The 14,480-nt window shown below is 38.4% G+C and overlaps 1 protein-coding gene across 1 annotated transcript in view; it reads right to left on the bottom strand.

Moving 5' to 3' along the window:
- Positions 1–1,852: 1,852 nt before the first annotated feature.
- LOC101852015 overlaps positions 1,853–14,480 on the bottom strand; it is a 23,005-nt gene continuing 10,377 nt past the window's right edge. Inside the window, exon 2 of the mRNA XM_013081801.2 lies at positions 1,853–8,093. Within this exon, the coding sequence (XP_012937255.1) occupies positions 4,800–8,093 (3,294 nt within the window). The 3' untranslated portion in view covers positions 1,853–4,799. The remainder of the gene's footprint in view (positions 8,094–14,480) is intronic.

Raw genomic sequence — 14,480 nt, 5'->3', positions numbered from 1 at the left:
GGCCAGCAATGAGACACAACACAAAAATTAAGACAGGCTTTTGAATTTCTTCGTCTTGCTCAGTACATGATGCAGTATTATCCTATTGACAGTGGGTGGGTACTTGCAAAATAATCTATAAAATACAACTTAATACAAGATCATTTTTTGACTTGCCAAGCAAAGCAGAAAGACATGTGTAGGACTAGGATTAGCATCTACCAACTGCATTAACAACTTGATAGGTAAACAGGAAAGTGCCGGGTGTTTGGATACAAAATGTGTAATTATTATAATTTATAAAACAGTATAGTAATAAAATATATACACATGTATAAATAGTAAATCTTCTTTCCACCCCAATGACACAATTTAGATCACATGAAGGGGGCGAATTTGCATGTCAGGACCAGCCTGGGCACTCCAGAAGAAATACAGATAAAATTAACTTCCATCACCGGAATCAAACCAGTCTAACCACATACATCACAGAATGTCACTTCAGTGCCTGGAAGGGGGTTCAAGTTCACCAAAATGGGATAAAATACGCCATGTTCTATATTAATTATTAGTTCACCCAATTAGATAGTCCGCCACATTTAACACAAAAACAGAAAATCTGAAATCACGGATAGCCCGTACAATTTGCCATTTCTCGAATTTTCATAATTATGGCAAGCACTTGATTTCACCACGATGCCGCACAAATATAAGTTAAACCTTAATGTATCATGATGTATAAATAATTTGTTTGTAAAAGGGAAGCCCATCAACAAAATTACGGTAATTTAGGATGGGATAAAAATAAATATAACACAGAGACTGAAAAAAAAAACCAACAAAAAAAAACTGGAGGGTGGGGGCGAGGAAAGACCTACTAGCGCAGTCCTCCAGCCTCCCCCCACCGATGGGACAATACACAAAGAGATTAAAAGGACCACATTTACTTGGGGGGAGGAGATATATTAAAATATTAAAAGTCACACTCAAAAAAGCTTTTAAAAAAACCCACAAAATAAAAAAAAATGTGATAAAACAATTTGATAAAAAAAACTTTGAAAAAATGTACAAATCAATCATACACGATGGGGAAAGAACGTGGCAAAAAAGTATTGCATGATTCAGTAACAGACCTGTCTATATTTGTATAATCAGCTACGCAGTATTAACAGCTTATATAAATAAAATTGCACTGTGTGTAAGTAAGTGTAATTTAAAAAAGGTTTACATATATATATTTTCGTAAAGAGATTCACATCCATAATATGAGGAAAGAGAATACGCCAGAGGCAATAGTGTAGACCAAGGACAGCTCTATTGTTTATGTCAGTCAGAGGTGCTCAAGGGAAAATTTTACACGCACATATCAGTTGCGTGTAGGGAGTGTGTGATCGCGTGGAGGCACTCATCCCAGTATTTGTTGCTACATGTGTTAGCACACTTCCTCTTCAAAAGAGATAAAAGCAGTTTGCAACATCCTGCTGGTGTTCTGCAACGTTAGAAACCTCAGTCCTTGGTCTAAACTATTGGGCCTTGTACCAGCATTATTGAATCCAATAAATTGTCACAACATTGACCATGAATACTATCCATTTTGAACTACAACATATCATTACTCTCATTTGATAATTGCGCAAGTCATTTTTGGGACAAACTGAGCTTTGGCCACATCTAGACTACAGTTGAACCGGTGTAAAATGGCCACCCATTGACAAGGAGAAAAGTGGACGTTGTATAATAATAATACAGGTGGCCGTCTTAGGTAGGACTGATCAAAATGAAGAAAGCAAATCATTCCCTTCTGAAATCAAAACCGGGGAGGGTTAGGACTGCCGTTAGGCAAATTCAAGGGTCTTTTCTTTTGAAAGGGGGTTGGGGGGGGGGGGGAAGGGGTTTTTCTGTTGTTTTTTTTCTTGGTTGTTAATTTTTGCACAGCTCCTTTGATGCTGACTTTGCCCAAGGAAAAAATAAAGAATGTGAGACGATGAAGACTGAATGCCATGCTGCCATGGTAAAACAAACACTGGGTTGCCACCACGAGGAGAACAAGTGACGCTTCTGTCGCAAGTTCACATTAACGGCCATTGTTACTTAATTTGATACAGATACAGATTGGGTAAACAAAACAGTAACGATTCACTTCACGTACGGTTAGTCTTAGTGTACGAGTGGTGGGTGAGTTTATAGGTTATGGCATATCACAATCACATGCCTTTCTCACCAGCAGTCGAAAATTTATTGTATGGTCAACTTGGGTAAACATTCATTGGAGGGACTAACAATAATGACAGGTGAATGGATTATGACGGCCTGTCTACAGCGCCAGAGGCCAAATAAAAATTTATGACAAAGCATCAGGCGAGTTGAAACCACCCCTGGCCGTCTCAGGCAAAAATATTTGGCTCTGGGTTGATAAAATTAAGTAGCATTGGACATGTGACCATTTTACACACTTAAATAGAAAAAACGAAAGGGAAAGTGGCCATCATGGCAGGTTTGACTGTATCTTATTTGTTCCCCAGATTTCTGTCAAAATTTGTTTGAAACTTTGAATTTTAATATAAACAACAAATAATTTTTTTTAATGTTTTTAAAAAACTGTGTCGTGTCTTTCGTTATTAGTGCAACTGATTTTGTTATTTTTCTCAAAACAAAAAAAAAAGACCAGGAAAATGATTGAATGAGCATGACGATGTATATATATATAGTGTGCCTTAAGTAAAAATAACAACAAAATGAATACATCCATTTGACAAAGAAAGTACAATAATGACAAGAAGTAGGAAGTAAAGTGTTAGAGATGAAGACCTTGCTCACAATATTTGTACGGCCCCACTGCATCTCATTAGACATGAAAAAAAAAAATCCCCATAATCAGTATGAAAATGGTAGGTACACGAGGAATGGCTAGCTTTGAATAACTAGTATGGGTAATATAACAGAATTAAACGTGAGATGACATGTTTAACAGCAATTTGAGAAAAAACTGGTGACTCTAATGCCCCTATAGCTAGCCTAAGCCTATAACGGTAAGAAAAGTACAGAAAAAAAAGGCGCCACCAAAATTTGTCGCCTCCAGTTTCCCTTGCGGTAGTTTTAACAAGAAATTCACTATCCACTATTCTGTTCAAATTCCTTATAAAGAATAAAAAGCTCTTATTTAGCTAAAAACAATGCAGTATAGCTAAAATAGAATGTTATTTATAAGAATCAGCATTGCATAAAAATGAATTATAGAAAAGGTAACTGTACAGTCATTGAGTAGTCATTTATTGCTGTAGGCAATGCCAAAGAAAGGTGAAATCTTGTACTTCATTATTGAGCCTTATGAATGACCGGTCAAGTCTCTACATTATGGCTTCAGTAGTCTGAAAATGCTGACCTCAGCAACAACTTTCAACTTTTTAACACAGATCTGGACTCCAGAACAAGACATGTAAGGACCATTTTGGTTCTGATCATAATGAAAATAACATTGGATCTACAAGGGCTATGCCTAGCCCGTCTTAGAGCCGTGTAATTATCCATTATATGGAAGAAAGTCAAACTAAATGCACCCACAGAATAGGTGAGCTAACAAGCCTTTTCACTATTGCTTTGTTTGCCATAGAGTAACAAAATTGGAATACGACTGGCTCAAACAGCTCAAGACTACACCTAACAACTGTCGACTCTCAGTACATTTTTACATGATAATTTGTGCACATGTAAGTAAACATCAAATAATTTGTATGATGAGAATTGTTTCTACCTCGTCTTGACACTGCTTGAGTTGAGTATAAAATCATGCTCACCATGGCACAACACAGACCTGCCAACCACTTCATAACTAAAAATTAGAATTTTCCTGAAAATCCTCCCAAATATCGGAGTCTCCAGAAACACAGTAGACAGTGGATACTTATCAAACCGACTATGTATAAAAAGGGAAAAAAATCTGTATTTTCATGTCAATTCTGACAAGTTGTACAAATACTGTTGAAAAAAAATTAAAATGCGCCTGATAACTGTATTTTCACATCATTTTTATCATAAGTCACATACTATCAATGAAAACGGAATTCTAGAGAAAAAAAATTTATCAGATTTTATGCAAACCTGATCCCAGTTCTTTGACAGCCAAAATAAAAATCTAAGGGCTCCGATTTTATCAGAATACTTGGCAGGTCTGATAATCATTAATGTTAAAAAATTAGAAATCTGTGTCATACTATCAAAATACTATCATGATAAAATCTATGTTCACTACTTACTAAGGCATATAGTCAATACATAAAAACGTTACAAAATTAGAATATATATGTCCTGTACAATCACTATTACTAAAAAATTGTGTTCACTAAGATCATTAAATAAAAATGTCAAAAATCGTTTTACTCTGTGTACTATCAAAATAAAATCATGTTCACTATGGTCAGTACATAAATGATAATTATGCTACAAAATTAGAAATTCTGTATACTATCTATTGCATCATTACGGGTGCACAAAACGAATTAGTCTAATTCACCCCATAAACTACTTTCATTGGCTGCCATATTTAGCTCTTTCCTTGCCAAAAAGTTTTCAACATGCGTGCCGTATTGCATATTGAATGTGGAGTTGAAAGACACCAACTGCCTACTCCAGAAATTGAAATTGAGGCCTGTTTTTAACAAAAACTTATAAGGAGAGTAATAAAAAGTTAGCATGAAAATGTTTCACTATTATGGAGAAGAAATATAAATATTATATATATAAATAAAGATTATAGACTGACACAGAACAGGGGAGACACTGGATATCAGTGACAAAATGAATTGAGTACATCATTCAGAATGCTAGTACAAGATATAACGATCCCGTGTTTCAGGTCTTGTATCACCAGAATTATCAGAGTCCGCCTCATGCGAGTTTCTTGACAGGCAGCACCTTCCCGCAACCAACTGATCACTGCAAGTAAACATGAGACTTTCCCGTAGAAGAACTGGAAGCTCAAGTTGATTCACTCTTTCCTTGCGACCTGGCTCAGACCCACACAGATCAGAGACACGAGCAAAACAAAGTTGCTGAAGAGATGGCGGTGAAGACGACATCTTGTCTAGAATCGCCAGACTTTCGTTAAACCCTCTGCGTCTCAGGAGCTCTCGGACCTTAAAGTGTCTCGGTAACTGAGTCAAGTCGGAAGTTGTCAAATAAAAGGCTCTCAGCATGTCTCTGGCAACAGCTTCATGTCCACACACTAACGCCATACAGAAGGGAGAAAAGACACCATTAAAATCAGATACCAGATAGCACCTTGCAGCACAAAAAGGGGAGCTATCAACTGCAAAGCGGTCATCGAACACAGTTGGACTGAAACCCCCACAGTGTATCAGAGCAGACAGCACTTGGAAATTTCCCGTGGCGATGCTGTTGTGAACAGCTAACAACATTTCCCTGGATAAAATCTTAGCTCCATGCCTGACAAGACATACAATAAACTTTCCACATGTTGAAAATGATCTTCTGCAAAGAAGCTTGGACAATATAGTTTCACCATTGCTGCATTTGACATCCAAGTCAACACCTGCATTGATTAAACACTGGAAAGCAGCAAAGTTCTGAAATGCGGCTGCTGTCATTAAGGCTGAGCGACTGTTACTGTTTGTAACATTAAGCCGTGCGCCTTTTTCAACAAGCAAGGAAATAATAGTCCCATCATCTGTCTTGGCAGCCAAAATCAGAGCAGTTTCATCATTGTAACCTTTAATGTTTACATCTGCACCGTGATCAAGTAAACAACGGACTATTTCAACATTACTTCTCTCAACCGCTGAATGAAGGGCAGGAGGGGAATGACGCCAACCACTCAAATTTACATTTGCACCTTTTTTCAAAAGAGTCTGAACAGACTCCAAATCACCAATACCTGCAACTATTGAAAGCAATGATTTGTAAGCAGTGCCTTCCTTATTCAAAAATGAAGAATCAATATCATAGCTCAGCAGCAAGTTTCGAATTGTACCATGACAAGTGGGACTTTCAAGAGCATGAATGAGAACGTAGAAGTCTAATGCGGCACCATACTTCATCAAAACTTTGACTGTATCAATGGCATTTAAAATCACAGCCTGTTCCAAAGCCGAGCTTGAAGTGATACCATTGATGGTGGAATAACAAAGCTTGTTCACACTTGCACCATATCGTAAGAGCAATTCTGTCATCTTTGCAGACATGGCGTACTTTAGTGGTTGTCGAAAGGTATCTTTGCCAGAGGCATCAGCTCCTGCCTTAAGAAGACTTTCTACAATTGAATAGTTGTTGCTGTAGCATGCGAAACACAGCCATTTAGTCCCTGCTTCACGAGACACTAGCTGATCAAACTTTTCGCGGAAAGCATACCGTATCATTTTATACACATGGTACCGACCCGTCTCAACTGCAGCAGTCATGGTCCGGTCGACATCAAGACTTTTGAAAAGCTTTAAAAGTCTATGCACACATTTTTCATTGGCAACCTTCATAGCAATATTCAAAGAAGACTGAAAGCGATAAGATCTCCATTGGTATTTAAGGTTAAGCAGCTCATCCAAAAATTCAATACCAGGAGCTAAGGCATCAACAATATCACAAAGACTATTCTTGGCAGCATATTCCAGAGCTGAGGCATAATCATAATGATTATGACAGAGCTTATTACGGACCCATCTTTGATTTTTCATCAAAACATTGAGGAGCTTAACATTTCCAAGTTTCACTGCCATCAGAAAAGGACTATCATATCTCAAAAAGCGGTTCTGGGCCCCAGGACTATGGATTTGTGCCCCAGCTTTCACAAGCAAAGCAACAAGTTCCAGCTCTTTCAAAGAAAAAGACGACTTGAAGTTCAGTAGATTTTTTTCATTTTCTACTCTCCAAGTTACGGGTCCCAGTAATGTTTCAAGTTTCGAGTTCAAAAACATAGTGAGGGCAGTGTCAGTGGGTTGCCACAATTTAGTTTCAAAACATGGGATTTTAACTGTCTCATTTACGTCAAACTGTCTCGAAAAAAGCAACAATGCTAAAAGATCAGTATTCTTGGCCACTACTGCTTTCATTATTGGGGTTAGGCCTTGATCCCCAGCATCTTTGCCTAGAGCCTCCACCAAACCATCCATACCCAGAGCAGATGCCAAGGACATGGCAGTATCCCCCCTCATGTCTGTCAGCTCTACATTGGCCCCGGCCTGCAACAACTGCCACGTAGCGCTAATGTTTTTATATTGTACGGCCTCCATCAAAGATGCCTTTCCTTCATGATTTTGAGCATCGATCTCTATTCCATGAGACAGAAAAAGCTTGGTGAGACTATCTGCGTTAGTTGCGCTCTGACAAAGCAAAAGTGCGGTGTTGCCACTTTTGTCTGGGGCATTTGCAACACATCTTCCACTCTCACTCCTTGATAAGAACTCCAGAAGAAACTCCACAATATCAACATATCCCCTTTCCACTGCAATATGACAGCAATTTTTTCCACCAAGTGTCTCAGAAACATCTGCACCATGATGAATGAGTTGCTGCACCATAGACAATTCACCCCGAGCCACAGCTTTGAGCAGGGCGACACCTAAAACAGAGGAAAAAGACTCGCTAGAAGTCTTCAACATCTCAGCCACTCTCGTAGACTGCCCAGCTTCCACAGCCTCAATAAGACTTTCCGCTGGTACATCAAGGCAAGAAGATGAATTTGGATTTCCCCCCAATTTTTTACTCCGGCTGCGAAGAGAGTGGTGGCTCTGACTTGACGAGGTTGATGAGTGACAGGGAGCGGATTGAGACGTAACAGCTTTCTCCCGCTTTACAGGAGTCACAGAGTCCGAGTCATGACAATTTTGCTTTCTTTTACACGCGGATGCCATGCGCTTACGTGTTGTACCCGCAGGCGCTTGTTGACGAGCTTTTTCACAAGAAGCTGTTGTGGAATGTGCAACGTGCTGAGACCTCCGTCTCCTACGCCGTGCATGAAGAGCAGCGTTTTGGTCAGCAGCATGTCCATTATGCAGCCCTGTGCAGTTCTGCTCATTTGGGCCACTAGTGTTGTTCGCTGCAGGCATTGATCTCCGCTCATCTTGTGCTTGGCCTCCATCCTGCAGACTTTCACATCCATACTCTCTCTGAATCAAAAGATAAAGGAAACCAATAAGTTTAATAGAGTGTTCCATAAAACTATTTCCAACATCATATTACAGCTACTTCCGACACAAGCTATCTTATATCACAATTTCCAATCATGTTTTCTCAAATGGGACCAACAAGTACGAAAAAAAAAAAGCCGAATCTCACCGCATGTGAGTCATCTATTCATTTACACATATATAGAAAATCTAAATCTCTAGAAAGCGTTGGTGCAATAGTCAAAGTTTTAAGCTCAAATTTGTTATGCTCCACTAAGAAAGGGCCATACTCTAGAAGTTCATTAAGTCGTTAAAACAATGAGTCATTCATATTTAAGCCAAATAAAAACTTCATGACACGCCGAGACGAAGAAATTGGGTTATAATCCGAATTTACGACAGCATACCCAATCAAAAATCCCCTGAGATACTCGCCTTCTATGCCTCCCCCTCTCCTCCCCCAGTAGTAAGGTTTGACTAACTCCATGCACCCTCAATAAAAAGGTCCAGTAACTAATTTTTCCTTAAAGTCATTCAAGTTCCCTGGCATGATTTCTCCAAACTCCATAATAAAAATATGTACCTCACAGTCATATCATGTTTGGTATTATTCCTTCCAACTTAACTCATGCCACATACGTAGAATTCATTGCTCATATTTTCCAACTGAATATCTTTAAAAATGGCTTCCTCCCGTGCTATGAAAAATGCAAAAGTAAAAATACATTATTAAATGGAAGACATCTTAGACTATATATCACCACACCCAATTTAGTATCAATCATAGGATGGACAATGTGGAGTTTCTCCTGGGCACGGGTCAATACTAGAGGCCAGGAATTTTCTAACACCTTGTCAACCTAATGTATGCTTCACTCCTGACTTTGGCACTTCTAAAGACAGTTTTTCTAAGGGCAAAGTCGCACTGAACGACCGCAAGGGCTCAATGCAAACCGGCTGTTAAAGTCAGATAGCTGCATGTGATGTAGTGACACAAGACTCTCTGGGTCCGTTAGTTTTTCTCCCCTTATATACCAGGAAGGTTGACAGTGGACTGGGGTTGCCGAAATTTAAAACCCAATAGAGTCAGGGTTATTTCAATTTCAATCGTATTTTCGTGAAATTGAAAAATAATTCTGCGATTCCGCCAAATTGGTGATGATGAACAGTCCCGCATGGTTTGGTAATGACAATTACATTTGAATCTGTGTAAGACGGAATCACAAGGGAGCCAGAAAAAAATTACGTCTTAGACAGGGGAATTTAGGGGAGATGGAAAGGCTTCAAAGGCCCTGCCGGTGGGATCAAGGATCACTTGTCCAATCGGCAAGCAGAGGTCAAAACTCCACACCTCTCAACTGCTATCCTGTCTGATAATGACATGCGTCACTCTTATCAATTACCACCAGAGCTGGTCTTTCATAAGACCACTGTTTGACTTCCTTTGCTTATACCCATAGCCCCACCCATCGATGTAACTAGCACAGTCAATCAATGCCACCACCCCTCACTGCCATCTTATAACAACGATTCGAGGAACTCTTTTCTCGGCAGGCGTACGATCAGGGTGGCAGGCATTGGTCAAACTAATTTCACACCTCTGGCCTCTGGCTACCCAGGAAAGTTTTCGTAGTGGCTCACTACTCAGGCACTCTCACAGGCAACCGTGAGATTTCACACCCACACTACCCTGACCATCTGCATTGCTTAGGGTTCACATGATGGGGTAACATCAACGCCTACTCTAACAAAGAATTAGAGTAGGCGTTGGGTAAAACCTACCCCCAAATTGTACCCCTAACTCCCCTTCCTCGCCTAGCGGCATGGACATGGCGTTAAGTATAGAGACGGTGGAACCAAACTTGCGAGTTTTGTTTCAAATCAGGCAAAGCATTTTCCGTCTTAGACAGGTGAAACCCTCGGAAGGGAGCTGACTTTTCTTTCCGTTTCCGCGTTGGACAGGTTTCCGTTAAGGCAGGTTCGACTGTATATGTGAGGCATCGTGGTGAAAACAGGCACTCGTCAAAACAATGAAAAAGAAATTGGCATTTTTTTGGCCGTTGTGCATTTTTTTTCTAATTTTCTTTTTTCCGCTCAACACCTTTTATATCCATTTAAAACACATTTCTGCATGGATTTTTTCTGAAAAACATGTACATTTTCGGTATCCAAGGACTCTCAAGCAATGGAAATAACCAAACTTTGGCGGCCATTTTTTCACTAATTTTACCTATGAAACCAGACGACCCTGACATCCTTTAATCGCTAATATTTCGACTCCTGTTCAATATAGATGGATAATTTTTTCACCAAAAGCAAGGCAAATGAACAGGCCTTAAGATGATATCAATAACCGCATATGCCCAAAAATTGACGAGTGCCTGATTCCACCACGTCGTGACACATATAAATATATATATGATACTGATACATACAACAAGTTACCGGTTACCAGGTCAGCTCTGAACAGCTTCAGGATTTAGGACAAGTTCAAAACCTCAATGATTTCAAAATAAGGTGAAGCACCAACATATTCCAACAACAACAACAAAAAAAAAGAACAGAAATATTTAATAAAGCACTTGGTAACTGTTGGTTTACGTAAAAAGGAATCTGAACTTCTCTTCCGTAGCACTAATCACAAGAATCAGTTCCACAACCCATTATTCGCCCAGCTCTAATTTCATGGGTCTCAACTCAGAATTCTAAAAAAGGAGGAACTTTCCGGGTGATCGCCACAGAAGCATTTTCGCGAAACACCCATTATTATTATACTGTTGAACCCTGAACCCTAGAATACAGAAATAAAAACCATCAATTTATCAAAGCAAGGTTTTTTCACACTCGCACCAATTTGAGGGTTTGGGTGATAATTTCAAGTAAGAGTCACGTACAAAATATTTACAATCTTGATTACATACAGAAAGTGGTGGCGCCTGGGGCCTTGTGCGACTTATTAATATTTTCCCTTCATCATACTCGCCTGTATATATAAACCATATATCGAAGTAGCTACGGCTAGACTGCCAGTCTAGCCGTACTTAGATCTAGCTTTGGCCCTATCGACTCAAGCCTGTTAAGAACACAGGTCTCATTAGATCTAGATCTAGTAATTATTCAGGTTCAAATACTTGCAAGTCAGTAAGGCACCTTTTGGTTTTGTCTGAAATACAAATACTTTAGGCATTGCAAACTAAAAATTTCATTTACAATTCAGCCATCAATATTAAGTACGGATAGCCTGACAGTCTAGCCGTCCTTAAGTACGGCTAGCCTGGCTGTCTACCCGTACTTAAGTACGGCTAGCCAAGAAGTCTAGCCTTACTTAAGTACGGCTAGACTGCCAGTCTAGCTGCACTTATCTTAGGCCCTATTAACATTAGAAAACAGGAGGTTTAAAATACATGCACTGTCATTAAGGCACCTGGTTTCGTCTCTAATACAAATACTTTAGGTACTGCACACTAAAAATTTGTATTTACAATTCAGTAGGCCTATTTTTTTTTAAATGGTCGGTATAGCCATCATATTAAGAATAAGTACGGCTAGACTGGCAGTTTAGCCGTCATTAAGTACGGCTAGCCTCCTCCAAAATGAATCTTGTTTAGAGCCTAGAACCAGAATATCGACGGTCATGATTCATATCATATCTATAGGCCTATATTAATAAACGTGAAAGACAAAAATTAATGCTCAAAGTACAGTAGAATAGCCCAAGTAGACCTATTCAGTGTGAGAGGTGTAAGAACTGTGGGAGGGCAAGATGCAGCAAAACTGAAAATCTGTGAATCTTGAATAGAGATTTAGGCGTCATCCTTTCAATCTGCCATTCTGCGATGACTGGGAAGAAGCATTTTTTTGCATCAAATTCAATTTCTAGAGATTTTTAAATGTCTGAATATTCAGATACTTAAGTCGTGTTTAGGGCAATGTTCCCGGACATACTTCATTTGAAAATACCTCCAAAAGGTACTGCGAGAAAACAAGACTGCTCGACCTTGGCAGTAACCTGTTTTGCATTTAGTCACCCAGCAAAAACTAAAATCCTTCATGTAAAAAAAAAAAACCCTCCACCCCCACCCCATCCGTTCACACCTTACACACACGGGCCACCCCATTCGCTTATTATCAACAAATCTCGAGAACGGAAACCATTTGGAGAAATAAAGTTCAAGTACCTTCCAGGACCAGGTTTCGATGCCATGCTTGGAAGCACTGAACATTAGAGAACGTAGACAGTAGACAGCTTTGTATATGTTCTCTAGGCCTAACGTAAGAGAGTGTAGATGCTAGATCAGGCGACGTCATGTGAGATGGAAAAATATAAAGTGCACGCAGAGATAAATTTTTTTTTTTTTTTCGGTAATAGAAATCTAGTGCTTAGACCCGAGTTGCACCGTCTTATTATTATCCAAGCGTCTTTTGACTTACTTGCTCAAACTCATATGATTATGATGAGAGATGAAGAAGACTACTTTTGTGCAAACAATGTCAGTGTCAGAGACAATTGTTGGATCTAGATCTACCAAATATTGATTGGAATAAGACAACATCACAAAAGGAGTCAAATTCTAGAATAGCGTTTATTGCGACAGAGTGACGCTGTGACAACTAACGCGGCGTTTATTGCGACAGAGTGACTTGGTGACAAAAAAAAAATGTTTTTAATTTTAGGAAAAAAGAAAAACAAACACGCACACACTCACAGACAAACAAACGCACATGCTTGTGGCCTTATATACACACACACACACACCACACTCACTCACATACACCAAACTAACAGACAAAGAAAGACAGTCGCAGCTCTTTTCTTCTTGTTGTTGCCCCTAGATCTTGTGGTTTTGCTGCTGTTGTATGCAGGGTTGGTGACTTTTTTTATTTTTAAAAATAAAAATTTTTTAAATCGATTTTTTAAAATTTAAATCAGATTTTTTAAATTTAAATCGGATTTTTTTTTTTTTTTTTTTAAATGTCGACACAGTTTGGGATTTTTGGTGGCTTAAAGTATGTTCTTTTAGTGCAGAATGCATTGTCTTTATTTTAACTAATGGTTAATTTAGGCAACTGCAAAAGAAAGCCTTAATGTGCTATATCAGTGAATTATGGCTACAGACAAAAAATGAAGAAAATGTCAGTTTAAAAGGAAGGGGGGAGGCGGTAATTATGCATAGATAAACTTACATTTTATTACAGTGTGTGTGTGCACGCTTGTGTTTGTCTAAAAAAAAAAAAAGAAAATGCTAATTTCAATTATGAAAAAAAAGTAAATTGAATAGCCTACTGTATTATTTTACTACATACGGTGACAGGGGGGAAAGCAGACTTTAAAGCATGATTATATTAGTCTACTAAACCATATATCTGTTTTATAAAACCAAGGAAAGGAATTCTGAATGTTTAAAGATGTAAAAACAATATATTTTTTTAAAGTGATTTACATCACTGAGTTTTATTTTTAAAATCAAGTTGATTTAAATTTAAAAAATCAACTGATTTAGATCGACCTGATTTAAATCAACCCAACCCTGGTTTTCAATTATGAAAAAAAAAAAATTGAATACTGTATTATTTTACTGCGACAGGGGGGGAAGCAGACTTTTAAGCATGATTATATTAGTCTACTAAACCTTATATCTGTTTAATAAAACCAAGGAAAGGAATTGTGAATATTTAAATAAGTAAAAACAGAATACATTTTTTTAAAAGTGATTTAAATCACTGATTTTTATTTTTAAAATCAAGTTGATTAAAATTTAAGAAATCAACCGATTTAAATCAACCCAGCTCTGATTTCAATTATAGAAAAAAAAAAGTAAATTGAATACTGTATCATTTTACAGTGAAAGGGGGAAAGCAGACTTTTAAGCATGATTATATTAGTCTACTAAACCTTATATCTGTTTTATGAAACCAAGGAAAGGAATTCTGAATGTTGAAATACAATGTAAAAACTGAATAAAAAGAATCAACCCAACCCTGTGCGAAACATTTCTTTTTCACGTTTTTACACTCATCTAAAAATCTCTAGACTAGCTCTTGAAAATTGAAATAGATATAGAGTCTCACAGCGTCACCGCGTTGCTGTTTGGGTGCGCAACCCCCGGTCTCCTGCTTTGTTTTGGATAAGAACAGCGAAAACGAGGTCACTTTCTGCGAGCATGCGCAGAATGCAGCTTATTTCACTTTCGTTTTGGAGGTTTCTGTCAACACACGTGATTCTACGGTGTCGGCAAGTTTTGCCCCTTCATATTGATGGTTTTCGTAACTGGTATCGGTGAATTTACTAAGCGCTTGAGTAGTCGATTATTTAGCACATCTAGTTAATCTAGCTCTAATGTATTGTAGAATGTATACTAGAATCTATAAATACTATCGCAGGCTGCT

The sequence above is a fragment of the Aplysia californica genome, unplaced genomic scaffold (genome assembly GCF_000002075.1).
Source record: "Aplysia californica isolate F4 #8 unplaced genomic scaffold, AplCal3.0 scaffold00146, whole genome shotgun sequence".
NCBI lineage: Eukaryota > Metazoa > Mollusca > Gastropoda > Aplysiida > Aplysiidae > Aplysia > Aplysia californica.
The sequence above is the reverse complement of the archived record's forward strand: the minus strand, read 5'-3'. Positions and strand labels throughout refer to the sequence as shown.